Source organism: Vitis vinifera, chromosome 8 (assembly GCF_030704535.1).
Source record: "Vitis vinifera cultivar Pinot Noir 40024 chromosome 8, ASM3070453v1".
Classification (NCBI taxonomy): domain Eukaryota; kingdom Viridiplantae; phylum Streptophyta; class Magnoliopsida; order Vitales; family Vitaceae; genus Vitis; species Vitis vinifera.
The window spans coordinates 3,341,341-3,359,189 of NC_081812.1; the positions used below are offsets into that span (position 1 = coordinate 3,341,341).

General features: G+C 34.5%; 1 protein-coding gene across 3 annotated transcripts; it reads right to left on the minus strand.

Annotated features, from left to right (window-relative positions):
- Positions 1-4,969: 4,969 nt before the first annotated feature.
- LOC100261641 (uncharacterized) lies at positions 4,970-17,096 on the minus strand. 3 transcript variants are annotated; one of them, XM_019221745.2, is made up of 12 exons: positions 16,844-17,096; positions 14,126-14,832; positions 13,279-13,456; positions 12,963-13,191; positions 11,467-11,606; positions 10,898-11,187; positions 10,604-10,810; positions 10,004-10,495; positions 7,505-8,176; positions 7,258-7,302; positions 6,110-6,631; positions 4,970-5,550 (listed from the first exon to the last, which is right to left on the minus strand). In XM_019221745.2, exons 2-12 carry the CDS (start codon positions 14,399-14,401, stop codon positions 5,326-5,328), a joined length of 3,276 nt encoding a protein of 1,091 aa, XP_019077290.1. In that variant the 5' UTR covers positions 14,402-14,832; positions 16,844-17,096; the 3' UTR covers positions 4,970-5,325. The 3 variants fall into 3 exon arrangements, with proteins under 3 accessions (XP_019077290.1, XP_059594870.1, XP_002265056.1); XM_059738887.1 differs by lacking the exon at positions 16,844-17,096 and adding an exon at positions 16,220-16,405; XM_002265020.4 differs by lacking the exon at positions 7,258-7,302.
- Positions 17,097-17,849: the final 753 nt, after the last annotated feature.

The window sequence follows — 17,849 nt, forward strand, 5'->3', positions numbered from 1 at the left end:
AACTTAAATAAATTTATTTTTAAAAAATATTAAATTAAATATTTGTTTTAAATATTAAATTAAATAAATTTATTTTAAAAAAATATTTAAATTAAATAAATTTATTTTAAAAAAATATTAAATTAAATAAAAGTATTTTAAAAAATATTAAATTACATAAAAGTATTTTTTAAAAATATTAAATTAAATAAAAGTATTTTTCAAAAATATTAATTTTTTTTCTCAAAATCAACAAAGGGCATTTTTGGAAATACTGAAGGATGATATCCTTCAACTCAATTTCCATATTTTCATTGGGTCTTGAGCTCAATTTGAAGAGTTATATGAACCTTTTGTTAATTTGGGGGCTCATCTACCCTCAAAACATAATTCTCCCTTTAATTTTTCTATTTTTAATATATATAATAATTATAATAATAATAATAATAATAATAAATATAATAAGTTATAAAAATTATAATATTTTAATTACTTATCAAATATATTTATTTTAATGTAATTAAAAAATTTTAATTTAAAATTTTTCAAAAAAAAAAAAAGTTAAAGGAGACAAGTATGAGAATCTCATACTCACCCCATCTCATTTAATTTTTTTAATGAAACGTTGATGAAAATTATTTTGAATAAACGGGACAAGGTTGGGATGGGGTCAACCATCCCAAATCTACCCTATTATCATTTTTATTTATAATAAGTCTTATAATTTATTTAATTTGAAGTTTCTAAAGTGTAACTCTACTATATTTTATTTTGTCTATGACCAAAAAAGCACAAACAAAACATCCAAATATGGAAATCAATGTGAAAATATATATATATATATTAATAAAGCTATGCATCCTATACTTTGTTCTTTATTTTTATTATTTTATTTTTGTGTGGAAATTAATATTTTATTTTAATAATTTATATTTTTTATTTAATTTTTTATGGAAACTTATTTATAATGGAAAGATACAAGAAGATAATATGATGTGTTTTCATCATAAATTAGCATTTGATGGTTAGAGTACTAGGTGTTAAACTATTATGGACCACTTGAGAATGGAAGAGGATATTTCTACTTGAGTTAATTCATGCCCTAAGTCATTGTGTTATCGAAAAACTAAACTTAATATTTCTAGTTTGCTTATTTTGAGGGGAATACTCTCATTTCTTTATTTCAACTAAAGTAAATATGTTTATGATAATTGTAGCGGAAAACAATTATCCTTTGGTTTTATTTGACTTTTTGCCTTCTATTTATAACATTGAAAGTATAATTATTCCCTTGTTGATAGCAATAGAAATTTCTTTATGAGTTATTATGAGATGACAATGGATCGAGTTGTTTTTAATATTCGTCTCACTCTGCCCCTAATGAAACAAGTTTAAAATTAAAATAAACAGATTAAGGGTGTGTTTGAGATTTTTATTTTTATTTTAAAACTCATTATGGGTTTAAAGTGGGTTCAGGTATTGTCTTATCCCGCATGGTCCTGTTTTAATTTAATTTTTATTTTCTTATTTTTAATATATATAATAAAATATTATTCAATAAAATATGTTATAAAAAATTATAATTTTTAAATTTTTTATAAAATATATTTATTTTAATAGAATTAAAAAAATTAAATATTTTTTAAAAAAAATATCTTATTTAATTTTTTAATGTAACGAGGATAAAAATTATTTTAAATAAACGGAAAATGGTTGACATAGATACAGCCATTCCAAACCTACCCGGTTGTCATCCTTGTTATCCAAGTTGACCATATCCTTATCATGTAGTAACCGACTCACATTGTAAATTATTCAAAACGGCATCAACGATGAACTCTAGATTCTGAGTTCATGCATGGAATGGTTGTAGAGTTGCAATGGATCATGCATCACCTGATAATGTAACCACATGGGTTAAAAGACTATCTCACCCTTGAAGGGATGTTATTTCGTCCGAAGGCCTAGGAAGCATGTTTGGAAATGATGGCTCAACTAACCCCATACCAAATATCTCTTCGAAACCAAATGCCTGACATTAAATACATTTTCAAAATTTGTGCCTCTTTGAAGAAAGTCCCCTTTTCCATGTTTTTTAGTATCCTTTGGTGAAAGAACCGCCTTCTCCTCTTGCTTTCGATGCCCTTCTTTTCTACACTTTCGTCTTCTTGCTCTCATCCTATACTTAGCCAGGTATCTTTTCTCTTTCCTACTGCCTGTCATAGGACATGTTCTGATGCCCCTTTTGTGCACCCAAACATTGGTGTATGTTTGATTCCAAGCAAAGAAGCTCCTAACTTCCATAACTATAGAAAAACAATTTTATACTATTCCCATTTTGAAGCCAATTTGAGATTCCCCTTCCATCCACTTGCCATGGGTATGTCATTTTTTTTTTGGTTACATCTATGGTAGGTGTTAAGGTAGTCCTTAGAAGCGGTCACATAATATAACATTTGATTTGATTCTATACTATATCAATTTTCCTTTTTTCTATTTAATTAATTAAATTTTTTTGGATTGATTAATTAAATATGGACTCGTTAGATTAGATTAGATTAAGTGGTCTAAGCTCATGGGATGGATCTTAATTGATTAAGCTCGGTTGAGAGTCTATATAAATGCCATTCGGGTTTAGGGTTAGATTAATTGTGATCTTCCACTTTATTTCGAAAGAAACCCTAGCCACAACTCCCTCTATACAGAAACTCACACTTCTCCATTACCAAGATTGAAGAGAGAGTCATCGGATAAACGATTAGGATATATTCAAGATTTCTACTATGAATTGGAAAAAGATTTGAGAATATCAAGATATGTTTTCTAAGAATACCTTAAAGTAATTTTTTTTTAAAAAGTAGGCATTTTCCATTGTGCTTATGATCTTATTTGCATACACCCTTTAACTATGATGTAAAGGTTGTTTTCCCAACAACACAACTTGCAACTCTATCCAATTCTAAATACTTTGGCTTGAAAGTGATAAATTGTATCGTCTTTCAACTTCAAATGATTACATTCCCTAATTCTCAAAACCAAAAATCAATTTAACCAAAGAGAAGTAATGGCTAAGTATAGTAGTTAGGTCATCTCCATAAGGATTAATGTATAAAGCAAACAAAGCTTTTACGATTTTTGGAGAGAAATTTGAGCGATTGAGATTGAAAAGAAGAGAATTAAATGAAGGAATCATAAATATGGAACCTAAAGTAGGACTTCTCTTCAAGATAAAAATCATTTGCATCTTTCAAAATTTTACATCTATAGAGTTTGAGAGCAAATCCATCCTACGATCCAGTCACGAGTTTGCTCATAAATGATCCAAACGAAAATCATTGAATTTTATTTCTTGAACGAGCATTCAATAAATCTATAAAAGCATCATTTATGCCATACCAAGAGAGATTTTCAAAAAATTCTTACTTCAATGAGTTTTACCTGAGAGAAATGCTCTTCTCAGCCTTGATCTTCACTTTGGAGCACTCCTTCTCTAGATGTAAGTAAGTTTAGCCACTAAACATGGAGAAATGATCTTCATTTTCGTTGTTTGGCAGCCAAGAAAGTGAGGAAAGGATCGAAAGTAGAAAGGGTGTGTGGAGGGGGAATTCAAATTCAAATTCAAAATTTTACTAATTGTCTCCAATTTTTGCCAAAAACCCTTGAATCCAACATTCTAATGATCTATTTATAGCAGTACAAAGTCCAAGTGATAAGTTCCCCTACTACCACATCATCCATCCCAAAGCATCTATAAACCCAAGTGTTCAAAACCAATCAGAAATATTACATCACAAATCTAAATCCAGTAGATAAAAGTAAAACAACAAAGTGACAACTATCTCAGATAAAAAAATTTTGTATCACAATGCACAATCGATATAGCTTTGAAGCAGCCCTAAAATCCTAGCAAGCTCTCCTTTATTGACCTATTTCAATACCCAGAAGCATGTATCAAAAAATGACATCATTTACATTGCTCTCTATCGAATCCTTTCAATCTTGTTTGCCTACCTTTCTACCAAGAATCGAAACAAGGGTTCTGGTATCGAAATCACTTCGACAAACCTAACATGGGATCCAAATTGGCTTTTCCTCTTAATGTATGCTATTGTACTATGAGTATCGAAATGTAACCTACTTTAGAAACGCCATAAGATGCCTTAGCTTCTGCTAATATGTCCAATTTTTAGCCTTTTATCCAAATCCAAAATGTTTTGTTTCCATCAAATTTTGTGCACACTAGTTGAATCCATACTAGGAGATTAGCTAATGAGTTCAAAATTTGGGATGTGACATAGTTTGCCACTATCTACTCCACGACTGTAATCATTTACAGTTGATGAAGCTGTTGAAGCACCTACTTCCTTAAGCCGGCTGTGGGGATGAAAAATGCACCATTATCCAACACAGACAGATATAGGCTATGAATTATTACCACTTAACCCAGATACCAAGTCCACACTATACGCTCAGCCTGACACTATCCGGACGACCCAATATCGACAACTAAATCAAGAAAAGGCAAGTGTAATAATACTAAAGAAGCTTTACCATACAAACAAGTTCTCTACTTATGAGAGATAGAGTCAAGCCACAAGAGCTCTATTATCTATCAGACGCATAGGAGATGCGTATCGGAGTTACACTTGAAATCATTGTTCAGGCACCTTCTCACTCCAAAAACTCCCGTGAGAGCTGGAATCTGATGAAATGCTTAAGCAAGTAGAGGCATGGAGAGACCTGGGTTGAGGAGGAATGATGTAGTAGAAAGTGTTTGGAAGATGGGCTCATCACAAGCAAGCAGAAAGTGTCAGGTCATCACTTAATCAGACTAGTGTTCTAAGCATAGGCCCTTAATGAGGTTCATTAAAAATTTAAGTCATCCATGCTTAAAGGAAGAGGAAGACGATGAAAAAAGAAGAAAATCCAAGAGATCAAATGAATACTACAAAGTGTCCTCAGCCTCAAAGAAAAAACAGAATCCATGGAGTGCTTAAAAAGAATAAAATGGTTATTTGATGATGTTGCTGATGAGCTAGGTTCATAAACTGTTCATGTCTCAAAACCAGAGACCACAGACTGCAACTTATCCTAAAGAAATTACAAGTTCACATGTGAAGTCCTACAGGCTAACAGATCTATTAACCTTAAAATCCCTACTGCTTTTAAACATCGCAGAAGGGATGCAAGAAGAAGATGAAGTAAAGGACAACTACCCTATAAATTAGAAAGAGCTGAATGTACAATTATCATCTGTACAGTCAATTTACAGAAGTTGACTGAAACAAAACGAAAAAAGAAGAGAGCCTCAATCGCTACCTGAAAATGCAATACCACATGGCCTTCCTAAGAATGGTCTTTGACAACCTTAACACTGCTGTAGAAGCGCTTGAGGTCCTTCATAGCCTTTTCCTCAATCTGAATCGAACGGATTGATGAGGGTGTATCAACCTCCGGTTTGAACCAGCGGTTTGGCCCAGTGGAGTCTGATGGTGAGCCCTGACCTGTGGCAATTGAGAATCCAGCTGTTTTTACCTTTGGGCTGTGGGAAAGAGTCTGCAGTTTTTTACCCTGCATCATGATAAAAGAGGGAACAATTGTCAGCAAGAATATAATGAAAAAACACTGAATTTAATAAATTAGAATATGGCAGAAAAACAAAGAGAACTCCAAACTGCAGGCTTGTAATTGGACAAACACACAGGGAAAGTTTGAAGTGGCAATTTGAAGATAGAAGTACAATACATGAGCAAAATACGGGGCAGCAACTATCTGGTAAATTAGGAATCCATAACTTGCAAAGGAAGAGTTACAGACATTTCATGACATCAACAATTTCCATCAATTTAAATTCTCTTTGTATTCCTCTTTTGCCACCTAACTTTAATAGTAGATCAAAAATTCTGTAACAAATCTGCAGTATGAATTTTACACAAACAGGTGATTAGAGTAACCAAGTTTTAACATTAAAGGACAAATTCATCTCCCAAAATCTCCATTATCAAGTTTTATAATCAACAGGCAATTACAGTGGATGGGTGAGTGAGTGTATGCATGAACATGCATGTGTTTTTTGCAAGCGCTCTGATGTGTGTGTGTGAGAGAGAGAAGGGGATGTAAATCCCTATACCTGCTGCATTTGGATGTGCCTAAGAGATGGTCTTGAAAGAGAGGGTGGTGTCCCTGAAGACACCCAAGGAGGTGTACATTTTTCTCCATCGGACACCTGTGATGTGCAAGCGGAGACCACAGGTATAGGATTGGAGGGTAAAAATGAACTCAATTTGATCTTCCCACTGCTTCTATCATCAGAAAGGTATTCCACCTGATCTTTACCACTAGTTGGCTGACTCTCCTTTGTTTTGCTCTGCTCATCCAGGATTTCACGAAGTGATGTGAGTCCCTTGGAAATTTTTGCACCTCCCCATGCAGGGCCTTCACTTTTAGGTGTTGGTGGAGGAGGAGCATCTTTAGGAGCATCATCAAGAGCACCACTCAGAAACATAGAAAGCCCACCCTTCTTGTTCTTCTTCTTCAACGCTGTTGAACTCTTACATTTTGGCAATTCTAAGATTTCTTTCTTCTGTATGCAGAAAGGGGACTCCTTAGTGACTTGGTTGGTCGGAGTTCCTTCAAACTCTGCATCCCCCTCCTACCAAATGCCACAGTTCCAACAAATTAAACAAAATTTTCAAATATTCTATTTTAATTTTTTATATTTTATTGTTTCCAACTTGTCATTAACTTGAAATAAATAGATTCAGAGAACCTTACAAAATGTTAAGGCATCAAGAACCAAAGGAGGTACATTCTAAATAATCAAGTAGGAACCTTTTTATTTTTCTATATTTTATCATTTCCCACTTGTCATTAACTTGAAACACATAGAGTCAGAGAACTCTACAAACGTTAAGACATCAAGATCCAAAGGAGCTACATTCTAAATAATCAAGTAGGCCTTGGACAATTGACCCAACCAAAGATAGAAATTGTCCAATTAATTATGCATTCTTGGGAAAATTTTGAGGAAGTCAGATAATTCAGTTAAGTTCAAACATTAACAGTTTTTTTTTTTTTTTTTCATCAGAGAATCTACTGGATGAGATTGTCACTGGCATATGTAAATCCCTAGCAAAAACATTTGTGTGTTGATGTTACATAAGGTGATCATCTTCTCCAAGTGGAAACTGGAGACCATAATCTTAGCTTAGCTGTTTTGATGGTCAAAATTGTCAGGCTGTTTCTTAGTTGGAACAGAAAGCAATGGATCAAAATTACCTCAGAAACACAATTTTCTGTCAGAACTTGGAAATCTGCATCCCACTTTAAAACATGATCATGTCAATAAAACATGATCATATTAAACTTTCCTGGCCCAAAATGTCAACTCCCTACTAGAAAGAAATTTGTAACACTGGATGTACCACTTAAAATCCCACATCCAGTCAAAAAAATGTCACCTAGAAACAGCACATATTTTTAAATATTGATAGATAAAGGAGTTCTGAAAGTTTTGAAACCTTACCTTATGATCTGAACCTTGTGGGATTTCAGCATCCAAGAGACCCCTTACAGGATTGGCTTCTAAATCAGTCCCACAATTAACAGACACAGCTTCAACTTGTGCTACCACTTGCTTGCTCTTTCTCCTCTGTTTTCTTGATACCTCCACCTTTCTATTCCCTTTTCCATCTGGTAAAACTGAAGATGATGCTTTTGCCTGTATTGTCTCAAACGGAACACCAAGTTCAACAAGTGAGATCTCAAGAGCCGACTTTGTTTGAAGCTTTGCAATCTGCTGGTTATCAAGAAGATGCCCATTGGATTGCTTTGCTTCAAGCATCTCAATCTGCTGCAACTTTTTCCATAAAGCTCGAACAAGTTTGAAAGTGCCTTGATTGGGATCATCTTTGGGTTGTAAAAAGCAGTCTAATCTCTGATCTCTTTCTTCCCTTGAGGCAGGTTTCTTTGAGTGGTTGTCACGAGTTCTTAGTAAGTCACTCTTACTATCCTCCTCTTCACTATCAATAATAGCAGGAAAAGTAGCAGTTGGGGTTGGGAGTCTTCGATAACTCCACGGTTCAGATGACCTCAAATCCAACAATTTCTCAAGATTAGCAAGAACATCAGGTGATGCACTTGCAATAGCATGTGCTGAGACTGTAAAAATATAGTCCAGGTTGCGAATAGCAATGTCCTGCATGCACATTATTGAGATGGGTAGCTTGATGAGCAAAACATTTTGACACTCCAAGTTGAAAAAGGATGAACCACCATATAGAAATAATTATTGTACACTTGCATGGGAATGGAGATGCAAAAAGCTATCTATTAGATAATCTTAACTTCCAAAATTAATCCAACAGCATATAATGTAAAATCAGATGCTGTAGTGTCTTTTCTGAACAAAAATGCAAGGCAGATTGCAAAGAAAACAGTCCATTGGACAAGTGAGGATAACCACCCTAGGTTAATGTTAATATCCAAGTAAGAATGACGCAATAGTCCCCGAACTTCTAGAGTATTAATGGCTTCATGGTCCTTGGGCATTTCATTTTAATGCATGGTACATTTGTAATAGTACAAATGCCATCTGTAACTTTCAAAAGTTCAGTTCTTTACACTTGGCTTGGATCTTCAAAATTACTAGGAAAAAGAGAAAAGATAGAAAGGGATCTCAAACTCTCTTGATGATTTGCCCTGGAAAATTTGAGGTTGTATATAATATATAATTAAAATTATTTAAAGGCTGGTAAATTTTCAAATCCTCACCTTTTCCTTCTTTATTTTCTTTCTTTTGTCTTTTCCCTCAAACTTTCCATGATCCAAATGGAGCCTAAAGGTTCTAATATTTTTTGTTTTAATTTTATTTCCAACAATCAATTACTTATGGGATACAAACATATACTATGCTAAACAGACATAATGCATAGTCCTTCAAAGTTTGGCATTAATAGTACATGTGGAATAAAGGAACAAAGAACTCTTTTAATTTCCATTTGGCATATTATGAACATTATGTTTGAATTAAATTGTGCATGTAAGAATTAGAAACTTACACAATTCAGCATTTCAGAACACATTTCTATTATAAAAAATTCATCCAAATATTCAAATGTTTCCTGAAGTTTAAATCTGGGCATTACATCCCATAGTGCACATTTTGTCTTTGGAAAGCTCAATGACATCCAAAACTAGGTTATATCACTACTAGTTATGACTTGGGACCCATAAGATAGGGGTCAATGATGGAAAATTATGGAGCTACTTATATAGTATATAAACAGGAGCAACAGCTTCCTGTCCTTTATTTGGAACTAAACCAGAAACTTGGTGCTACATATAATATTGAACAGCAGCAAAACTCAAACCCTCCCAAGTGTTTTAACAAGAATAAACAAATAATGTGAATATAACAATATTAGATAGAAGCATATGATATAGATATATATATATATATATATATATGGCAGCTGACCCCTCCACCATGCTGACTAATGTTGTATTTCAGCTTATCATCCAATTTTAACACACAGCAAATCCATTTTCCACAACCAATCAATACCCCATCACGTTAGAATCAACCAGAGACAACTTAGACTTTGAATAGCACTTACCAGAAGAATTGTACAGATACAATTGATAAGCATATGGATCCAGATGGTAGAGATCCATTTCAAAATATTGCAAACAAAGACATCAAAATTTCAAGAATGGGGGGTGGGGGTTGTCTCAGATATATATGCTGAAGAAACTATAATTTCTTTCCTTTTTTTAAAAAAAAAGAAGTGTTGTGAAATTACTACAATGGATTGCTGAATTTTACGTGATAAAGCCAGACAAACATGCTGAACAAAGATGTGGCACACATTTTGGGAGTTATAAAGTTTCAAATGTTTTGTGACTTCTGCCAACAAACCTGGATTTGGCCAAAAAACATCAAATCGTAACATTTTTTTTCTGAAATTTTTTAAAGAATATGAACATATTTGAGGAAAATGATGATAGTCTATTAGGGAGATACCTCACAGTGCTTCTTCAGATCATCTGCTCCCAGTGAATCTGCAATTTCAAGCATTTGTACAGCATTTCGGGGCTCAACCAGACACTCTGCTGCTACCTTTTCACAAAGGCTTTTTAAGCTTGGTATGGTCCTATTCCCAGCATCATCCTTTTGTACAGTAGATAGGACTCCATCGGACTCCATATCATTAAACATAAAATCTTCATCTAATTCTTCTAATTCGTCCCCAACCTTTGGTTTTACTTTCTGAGGGTTCTTGGCCACACTGGGAGGATAGGCAGGATGATAGAGAGAACCAACAATCAAAAGATGTGTTTCACCAACTGAAACCGAGGTAGACCTCTTTACACCATGTAACCTTGTTGCAACAGGTGTCGTATCCTTGTCTTTCTTCCCATCCCACATATAAACATCACCTGTAGCTGTGACTGCGGCAATCCAGTACTTTCCTGCAGAAATGCTGGATACAGTTCTTCCACACAGAGAATATACCTACATAAAACCAGAAGAGGCAAAGGAGCAGAGATGAAAACTAAGAAACCTGTTTCACTTGGGACAAATGGAAATTCAAAAGGCACACCAAGTTCACTCAAGCAAAACCTGCTGGCATCTTAGATCAGGATCGGATGAAACCCAATAAAATATCGCGCCATCTTCTGTAAGAGCCATGCTATGGACCATCCCTGCAGCTATGGAAACCACATGAAGCCGCTGGTGAAACTTCAAGGGAGTGCTTCCATTTTTCTTTAAATTTCTAACAATGACAACCCGTCTTGGAGTAACAAGTCGGTGACCCCAAGTGAATATCTGCCAGGCATAGTCAACCAGATGCATGAATTCAAAAATAACAACAGGGAAAAAATTTTACTATGACATAAATATGCTTAAAGTTACCTCTCCATCAGCTCCTAAAACAATTGTATGATATTTTGCAGCTGCAACTCCTTTGAGAACCTTTCCCTTCAAGTATTCAACCACTCTTGGAGTGTAATTGGAAGCTGAGTTAGAGGTGCCATAACCAAGCTGACCCTTCTTATTGCAGCCCCATGTAAAAACTTCACCGGACTCAGAAATTACAGCAGTGTGCTTGTTTGCAGCAGCAACAGCAACAATTTTTGACTTCAGGGAACTCACTCGTCGAGGTATGGGCTGGGTATCCACAGAAGTGTATCCAAGCTGACCCTCTAAATAACATCATTTGAAATTCGAATTTCATGAATCATCAAAAGTAGTAGAATGTAATTGACTAAAACATTTTTTCTTACTTGTTCATTTTTTTTAATTAACCTACGACACAAGTAGAACAAATCGGCGTTTGTTCACTTCTGATAAGCAAAAAGATGGTAGGTAAGTGATTCAGATGTAATATGGCCAACAGAGCTGGATTCAACAATCATAACCAATTGATTGGATTGGCAAACTCAAATTCAGAACTTAGTCTAAAATACCCGCTAAAAGTTTACCTCTATTGGATCCCCAAGTGAACACTTCCCCACCCTCTGTTGCAACAACAGTGTGATGTTTAGCTGCTGCAATTGCCTTTACCCGGCGTGAACCTAAACCCATAGTCACCTGGCGGGGAGTGATAACTGCAGCTTGACCACTGCAAAGAATAAAGAAAAAGGCATTCGATTGATGATGCGCAAGTTCTTTAGTTAAAAACTACAAACAACTAAAAAGGGAATTTTCCTAGTGATGGAGATTTGATAACAAAAGTATTGTTGCAGTCAAGCATCACAAGTAATAAATCAGTCAAATCAAAGATCAAGCCCAATGGGTGATTCTCATTGATCTAGAACCATTGAGTGGATTGGTTTATTCAGCAAGAGTTGGATGATTTTAAATATTTGGGAATTTTTTTATTAAAACATCTCAGAGGAAAAGGTTTCTTCTAGTTTACAAAGAATTTAGTCGATGCATAACAGACTTCACTCTGAACTCAGCGAAGCACAATTAAGATCAAATAGACTATCAAGAGAATTGATGGTAAAACACAAACAAAAGGGATGCCATCTATCTTGTGCAGGTGCAGAAAATGAATTTACAAGCAGGACTTAGAAAAGAGATCAAACTCAAGAGAGGATTCTCTTGCATCAATAGAGAATCAATTAGTTTACAAATTGATCAAGTCCAATAAGTACATCTCATAGATTAGGAAGACTAAACATTTTACTTATTTTCACAAGATTTATGGTGACATGTGAATAATTGAAAATTTGTGATTGGAAGAAAGTGTCATTGAGTACCAAGTTTCTTTACGTTAGTACAATATTTAGAATATTAATTTTGGTAGTTTGAAATATATTAAGTGTGGCCAGGCCTAGATTCCCTTTCACATAAAAGGAGAGCAATTCATAGTACTGCAGAGCCTTCAGAGTCTGAACAGTGTTCTCTTTTAGATTAGATGATCTTGTGCTGCACCACATAGCCACATAGCCACATAGCCAAGCATCCCATTTTCACATGTAGGCCATACTGGCATTGAGCTTCTCACTTTTTGCCCCATGCAGCTAAACCTCTGGCAAAAAATTAGCCATCTATACTTTTCACCTCCACAATATATATGAAATTGTAGCAGACAAGAAGAGGGACATGCAAAGATGAAATCTTTAATGAGAAAAGAAAGCATATGCACATTCACATAAACAGTGTGTCTCTGTATCTATCCATATATGAATGTGTGTTATGTATAAGGATACATATGCATGCCAATAAATTGCTGTGTACATAAATGCAATTATGTCTTTTGTCTGCAAGGTTTATAATTCAAACTTGGCTACAAAAGGGAGCTAATTGAATATGAAATAGCACCCCAAAGCTTGAAATTTTTCAAAACTGAAACAGTCTTAAAGCAGGAGACTGTGGCTTGAACTGTAAACAAACTATTAACTTCTAAATTGTCCTGGAATTTTAAACCCGACTCACAAGTTCAGATTAACATTGTTAAAAGACCTTATACCTGTGGATATCAAATTCAGGGTGCCCAAGACGGCCCCCTCTCCCAAAACCCCAAGTATAGACTTCTCCACGAGCACTGACTGCAACACTATGGAACTTTGCAGCAGAAACTGATTTAATGAAAGTGCCATGAAGTGAATCAACTTTGCATGGTAGCTTTTGTATGTGAGTGTTCCCAGTTCCAAGTTGATAGTTCACACCACTTCCCCAACTAAATAACTCCGTGGCAACTAAACAGACATGAAAAGTCACTCAGGTTATCCCTAAAGATTTCCAACAACCACATGATTCAATAAATTGACAAGTGCAATAACCACCTGAATCACGTTCACTGCCAACAACCTGAAACACAGGCCCAGAAACGAGATCCACCGGTATTCTGGATCTAGAGTCTTCTAATGTAATAGATGCACCAGACTGAAGAAGAATACTTGCCACAGCAAGGTGACCAAAATGCAGAGCCCTATGAAGGCTACTCCATCCCGATTCTCCATCCTGACACAGAAAATGAGAAGGATCATGTAGAAGAGGAATTAAAGTATTCCTGCTTTATAAAGCCCACATATAAGTCTTCCTGCATATGCAGAATCTACTATCATCCCCTTCACAACAGAAGCAAACAAAGATATAAGCATAGAAAACAAATGTAGTTATGGGGACTAGTCAGTTCTACAAAAAAAGTAACAGCTGCATATTAATTCTTCCCAATTAGTGCTGGCCTATCAACACTACTGATGTTTCAACAGCCAATTACTGAGTAAGCATTTTCTTTTCTTTCATTCCTTTTTTTTTTTTTTTTTTTTTTTTTTTTTTTTTTGTGATAGGTTATTTAGTAAGCATCCTTACAGCAGAATCAAGAAAACAAATATCTCCAAAAAAATTGGATATACATATCAAGGAAAATATAAGAGCATTCACAATGTTAACAAAAAAGTAGAAATCTTTGAAATCGCTTCAACAACTGATCAAGGGAAATTTACAAAACTAGTAGTCAGCATAATGAACTACATTTATTCATTTGCATCTGAAAAAGGATAAAAATAAAAATTAGTTAATAATGCACACATTAACCCTAAACCTTTATCGAGAAACAAAACTTAGAAGACATCCATAAATGACATGAAAACATTCAAATGAGCCAACAGATCAGAAGACTTAACACACCCTGGCATCAGGGTCTGCACCAGCTGCAAGTAGCCTCCTAACAATGGGAATGTGGTTTCTCCATGTCGCAATATGAAGAGGTGTAAGGCCAAAGCTGTTCCTTGAATTGATATTACCTCCATTCTTCTTCAGTTGCACCAGTGCCAAATCTACATCAGCCAAGGACCCTTCACGCACAAGCAGCCACAGATCTGTCAGAGATGCACTTGATACAATTTTGCGAGCAGCTGTATGATGATTCTGCTTTTGGCCAGGAGGTGGAACTAAACCCTCCATTAATCTATATTTTTCTCAATAATATATACTCTCTAACCTTGACAAAATAATAACTTCAATCCCAGTGCTGACTCCTTGCTTCTCGCCACTTAAGCTAACAATGATTATGCCTTTTCACCAGGTGACTTCAAGAGCTAGATTGTCCAAAATCCTGTTAAGAAATTAGTCCACACCAACTGATAACAAGCTAATGTGGCCCTTGAAGACATTGATTGAACCTAGTCCATGTTGCAGTCACTTTTTGAATTTCATGATCAAGAAAATGAAGAGAAAGCCATTTAGATGCATGATTGAAAATGGTTAACTGCTATGCCCCCATCATCATCACCTCCAGTATTATGAACACAAACCAGTTGCAACAGCCATTCACAAACTCCCATCACAGTTCATGGGCCTTAAATGAGTCTCCAACTAATGGTGTAAGCAACAAGCTGCATTTGAAATTCTTAAGTCAGTAGGATATATCTTCTGGAACAAATACAATAGTTAAAAATCAAAATGGAATGAACTAAACAACAAATCATTCATGAACAAGCCAATAACATTCATACTTTTATATACTATAGCAAATACAATATGTAAACTTCCCTATTTAATTGGAAGGGTTGAATTGCTATTACAGTAAGTACAAGAAATGTAGAACTATATAAATGCACCCGATCATCATGAAATATGAAAGAACTGTTCAAGGAACAAGCAATTACTTCTCCCAAAATTTACCAATTGACTGAGCCCCTTGTTCCATTAACTTATCTTTTAGGGTATCTAACATTTTCTCAAATTTATGTCTAAAAGTGTGTATAGCTGCAAAGAAAATTTCAGATCTTATATCCTTTCTCGGAAAATTGTTTTAGTGAGACACAAATAGAGAGAGAGAGAGATGAAACTGTGAGAAATTGGGCTTTGTTGGAGCTGTTTGATGACAGAGCCACAATGATGATAGTACTTAGAATTGGGGGCGTTGCAATAAACAAGAACAGAACCGCTGTAGCATTCATGTTTTAGTGAAGTCTCAGTGGATAACAGAGGACATGGGTGCAAGTTGTGCAGGGGTAGGACCAATCACCAATGGAGCATCAACTTTGGCATTTGAAAAAATTCAACATTTTCTTGTAAAAATTATGACACCAAATATGTGGAAAAGAGAAAACAAGTTGTACTTTATGTTCAGTGCTTGTTATAAAGACCCACCTGAGAGTGCAGGGATTCTCATTGATGAATCTTGAACTTCAGGAGAACAAGCTTGAGATGGGTCATAGTTTACATGCATTTGTACACAGTTGAAAATTGAAAAATTATCTATATTAAAGTTCTAATAATAATATTTGATATTTTATGCCAAGTTCCAACAAGAGACATGCAGTGGTCCATAATACTCGGGAAAAGGGCATGATATCCATGTAATAAAGAAGACCATGTAAACTAAACATAGAGATCTATCTGGTTAACCATCACCGGTAGAGTACCAGAAATGCCTCTAATGCAATTATAGGTGGACAAGACAATCCTTTAGACAAATCAGGAAGACGTATGCATATAGCCCAAGAGGCGGTTTTAATAAATGTTAGTAAGAATGTGTGCAAAATTATATAAACACAGATCCACAGCTAATTTTAAAACTATACTTCTTTTTCCTTTCGTCAAAGATGGAAAGAAGTCCAGCCAACAGGTATGAGTTTGGACATCCATTTTCTCAGTGAACAACAACATTCACAGAAAAACTTTGAACATTATGGAATTTAAGCCACAACAAAAGTTTTTCACCACTAGCACAAAATATACTAGAAACTAAACTGAATGTAAGATAATTGACCTAACTTTGAAAGATATCCAAAACCATTCAGCCATGGAAGGATTATTTCAATTTCAGATTGGATACCAAATCTGATCTACATGCAAGAACAGCACAAGAAGATGCACCCATTGGTCAAGACTCATGTGTTTCAAAGACGAATTGAATTATTATAAAGGAAAACAACTATCTACCAGTCAAATCAGACATTCAATACACCAATATGCTGGCAAAATAAAAACTACGAACCAAAAATGAGAATTACCGCGATGCAAAACAATGGATCAAGCAGCAAAACTCGAAACCCAGGTCCAAAAACCCATGAATTTGATCAAGATATATCAAAACAAACAACACCCAATACACAAAATCACAAATTTCGACAAAACACAGAAGCCCCAAAACCAGAGATTGGTGGAACAGCACAAACACCCACCCACCTAAAAATGGTAGCTTCAAAATCCGCCAACAAATCAGATAACCAGTACCCATCAACAAACACTCAAAAAATCACACAAAAACAATGAAAAGCCACCCCATAAACAAACACAAACGCACAGAAAATACACTGAACAACCCCAAATCAAAACAACCCAGAAACAAAAAACACAAAATGCCAAATAAAGAAGATGGGAAGACGAAATCATCACCTGAAAGTTGTTAAAAATCTGAGAAATGGGTGGAGAGTTGTGCGTTAAGAAGCAGAGAATGGAATCAGGGAATATACCCCTCCCTCAAAGGCACAGAGATGGAATCAAAGTAATTGAAGCCGAAGGAACGCCTTCCGGGTGGTCTCACCAAAATATTTGGACAGAAAAGCCCTTGAGATCTGTGGGAAATGGCGAACGTGTGGCTGTTGAGTTTGTCTGTATTGGAGTTTTGCCACCCCTTTCAGGATTTAGATGCCAAGTTGCCAACAACCAAACACCGCTTTAATAAAATTTTCTAGGGACTTTCTTTCTATCTCTCATTTCTTCGCCTATTGCCTCTCTTTTCTTTTCATTTTTTCTTTTCAAATTTCATAGAATTAATTTTTGATATTCTAAGCATAATTTCTTTTATAAAATCATGAAAATTACATGGAAAAATAAAATGACCACCCTCTATTAAAAACATTAAATACAATATCTTTTGTCTAAAAATTCAATTAAATAATTTTTTTAATCTCTATTTCAAGCCCAACATTTTTTAAATAAAATAAGGTTAAAATATAAAAAAGAAATGACAAAAATATAAGTAATTTTTAATATATGGAAATTATTTTTTTCCCAGTATTATCTCATTTTTTTAATGAAATATTTCGGAAAATATAAGTAATAATATAAAATTTAATCAAATGAAAAGTGTCTTAAATTCCTAATTAATATAAATTATTTTTTAAATAATATTATATATAATATTTATTATAATATTATATTTTTTTAGAAAATTACGAGAAAAAAAGTTATCAGATGAATATGAGTTTATAAAGACTATATAAGGTGGAGCGAGAGGTTCATTATTTAGAATATGGATATAAAGAGTAAGGAAATATAGGATGTCTTAAAAATTAATAGTTATATTTGATTTTTTTCTCTATAATATTCTATATGATAAAATGAAAAGATTTTCTTTCATACATAAAGATATTATTATATTAGTTAAAACCCGAATATT

What these genes read in the sequence shown, in the direction of transcription:
- LOC100261641 (XM_019221745.2), bottom strand. Translation starts at nt 14,401, where the DNA reads ATGGAGGGTTTAGTTCCACCTCCTGGCCAAAAGCAGAATCATCATACA. An exon ending in TGGCAGTGAACGTGATTCAG is followed by an intron (nt 13,192 to 13,278) that starts GTGGTTATTGCA and finishes ATGTCTGTTTAG; the next exon opens with TTGCCACGGAGTTATTTAGT. An exon ending in ATCTGAAGAAGCACTGTGAG is followed by an intron (nt 8,177 to 10,003) that starts GTATCTCCCTAA and finishes ATGTGCATGCAG; the next exon opens with GACATTGCTATTCGCAACCT.